General features: G+C 38.8%; 1 protein-coding gene across 1 annotated transcript in view; it reads right to left on the reverse strand.

Moving 5' to 3' along the window:
* The window catches only part of LOC107729616 (GRAM domain-containing protein 2-like), an 8,662-nt gene that overhangs the window by 4,875 nt on the left and 2,062 nt on the right, over positions 1 to 1,725 (reverse strand). The window contains exon 2 of the mRNA XM_016540246.1: positions 931 to 1,477. Coding sequence (XP_016395732.1) covers positions 931 to 980 — 50 coding nt within the window. The 5' untranslated portion in view covers positions 981 to 1,477. The remainder of the gene's footprint in view (positions 1 to 930; positions 1,478 to 1,725) is intronic.

A 1,725-nucleotide genomic window follows, 5' to 3' on the forward strand; every position in this document is an offset into this window, starting at 1 on the left:
GCGTGTGTGTGTGAGTGTGTGCGTGTGTGTGTGAGTGTGTGTGTGTGGCCCCTCATAGAGGAGTTCATACATTTGTCTAAATGTGTCACAGATGAACGGGTCTGATGAACATGAGGCTCATTTAGAGGATTTATCTGTGTCCCTAAAGCAGTGCTATTTTAGTATTTTATATACTATTAAAGTATTTATTTATTTCGATTTGGAATAAGTGTTCATTTCTAAAAATTAGAAGCATTTTTTTTTTTTTTTGCATTTTTTAAGTTTAATTCTAAGTAATTTTGTTTTAATCACTTGTCATTTGTATTAGTTTTTTTAAAATGTAGTTTTATTTCAGTTTTAGTAACTTTAGTACTTAAGGCAGGTGAGTATGGTAAAAAATGAACTAACAGACGTTATCTAGGCATTCTCTAATTAAATATGTACTAATTTGAATACATTTCCAGAATCTGAAGATTGGATAAATCAGGTTCATAATTCTTGATTTTGTTGTCATATTAGAGTAAAAGGTTTTTCTCCATAAATCAGAAAAGACTGTCAGCAGACAGAAAACAGACACATTTTCACCATGTTTTAGGAGTAAACGGCTTTATAAATCAGTGTGAATGAAATATGAACAAACCTTCAGAATACAGAGAGAAATAAAACTGTAAAGTTTGCTGTTTATAAGTGAAAAAACTCTTTAAAGATTGAAATCTACAGACACATAGATAAAGTGCAATAAAATAAACACTTAAAAGTGTATGAAAAAAACTTTATGAAAAGCCAAAATCTTAAAATGAACAGATGCATGAAACAACTGTGTTTTTGCCTGTAGTGTATCGCCTTAAATATACTTATTTATAATGTTTAAGTTCATTTTCATCCAATATTTATCTTTTATTTTATTTTTTAAATGGTTTTAGTTAGCAATAACAAAGCAGACACACTCACCCTGAGCTGTCCAGTGAAAACCTCCTGTTTGCTTTTTTACTTCCCATCATGCTGTGCGGTGCGGTTCAGGCGGATACAGATCGTCTCTATTGAGCGGCGGCCTGCAGATCTGTGTGTTATATGCATCCATCACATCAGTCTGATCTCACTGCAGTAAGTAACAGCTGTGACCACGCCCACGACTGCCCAGAGCCACACCCACTGCAAGCCACAGCCACTCCCACCAACCGTTACCAGCGCTGCGTCTGAAACCTGGAGGATGTTGCTGTCAGGCGGATCTTAACAGCATTTAATAAACTCTGGAGTCTTCAGGTGTTTGTTTGTTTGTGTCAGTGCTGCTTCTGGATCATTAGATGTTACTCCCTGAAACACTGTCTGAATGAGCGGCTGCTTCGGGGTCAGATGACGCCCTTGTGTGTTCATTAGCCCCGCCCCCATCCCACATGAGGCCACGCCCTCAGATCAGTGTGTTCTTCAAAAGCACATGACTGCTGCACCTGCACAGATGCTATCAGACACACCAGACATCTCTCAAGATTCACCGTCACTGCAGTTGAACAAAGAGAAAGTAACAGAGAGAACATGAGACGGATATCATACAACCCAACCGCCTTACAGTGAAAAAAAGTGACGACGTGCAGCCAAGTGTGGTGTCCCATACTCGGAATTTGTGCTCTGCATTTAAGCCATCCAAGTGCACACACACAGCAGTGAGTAGTGAACACACACACACACACTCTCAATTACACACACACACACACACTCACACACACACACACACACACACACACACAC

The sequence above is a fragment of the Sinocyclocheilus rhinocerous genome, unplaced genomic scaffold, assembly GCF_001515625.1.
Source record: "Sinocyclocheilus rhinocerous isolate Xijiao unplaced genomic scaffold, SAMN03320098_v1.1 scaffold488, whole genome shotgun sequence".
NCBI classification, from domain to species: domain Eukaryota; kingdom Metazoa; phylum Chordata; class Actinopteri; order Cypriniformes; family Cyprinidae; genus Sinocyclocheilus; species Sinocyclocheilus rhinocerous.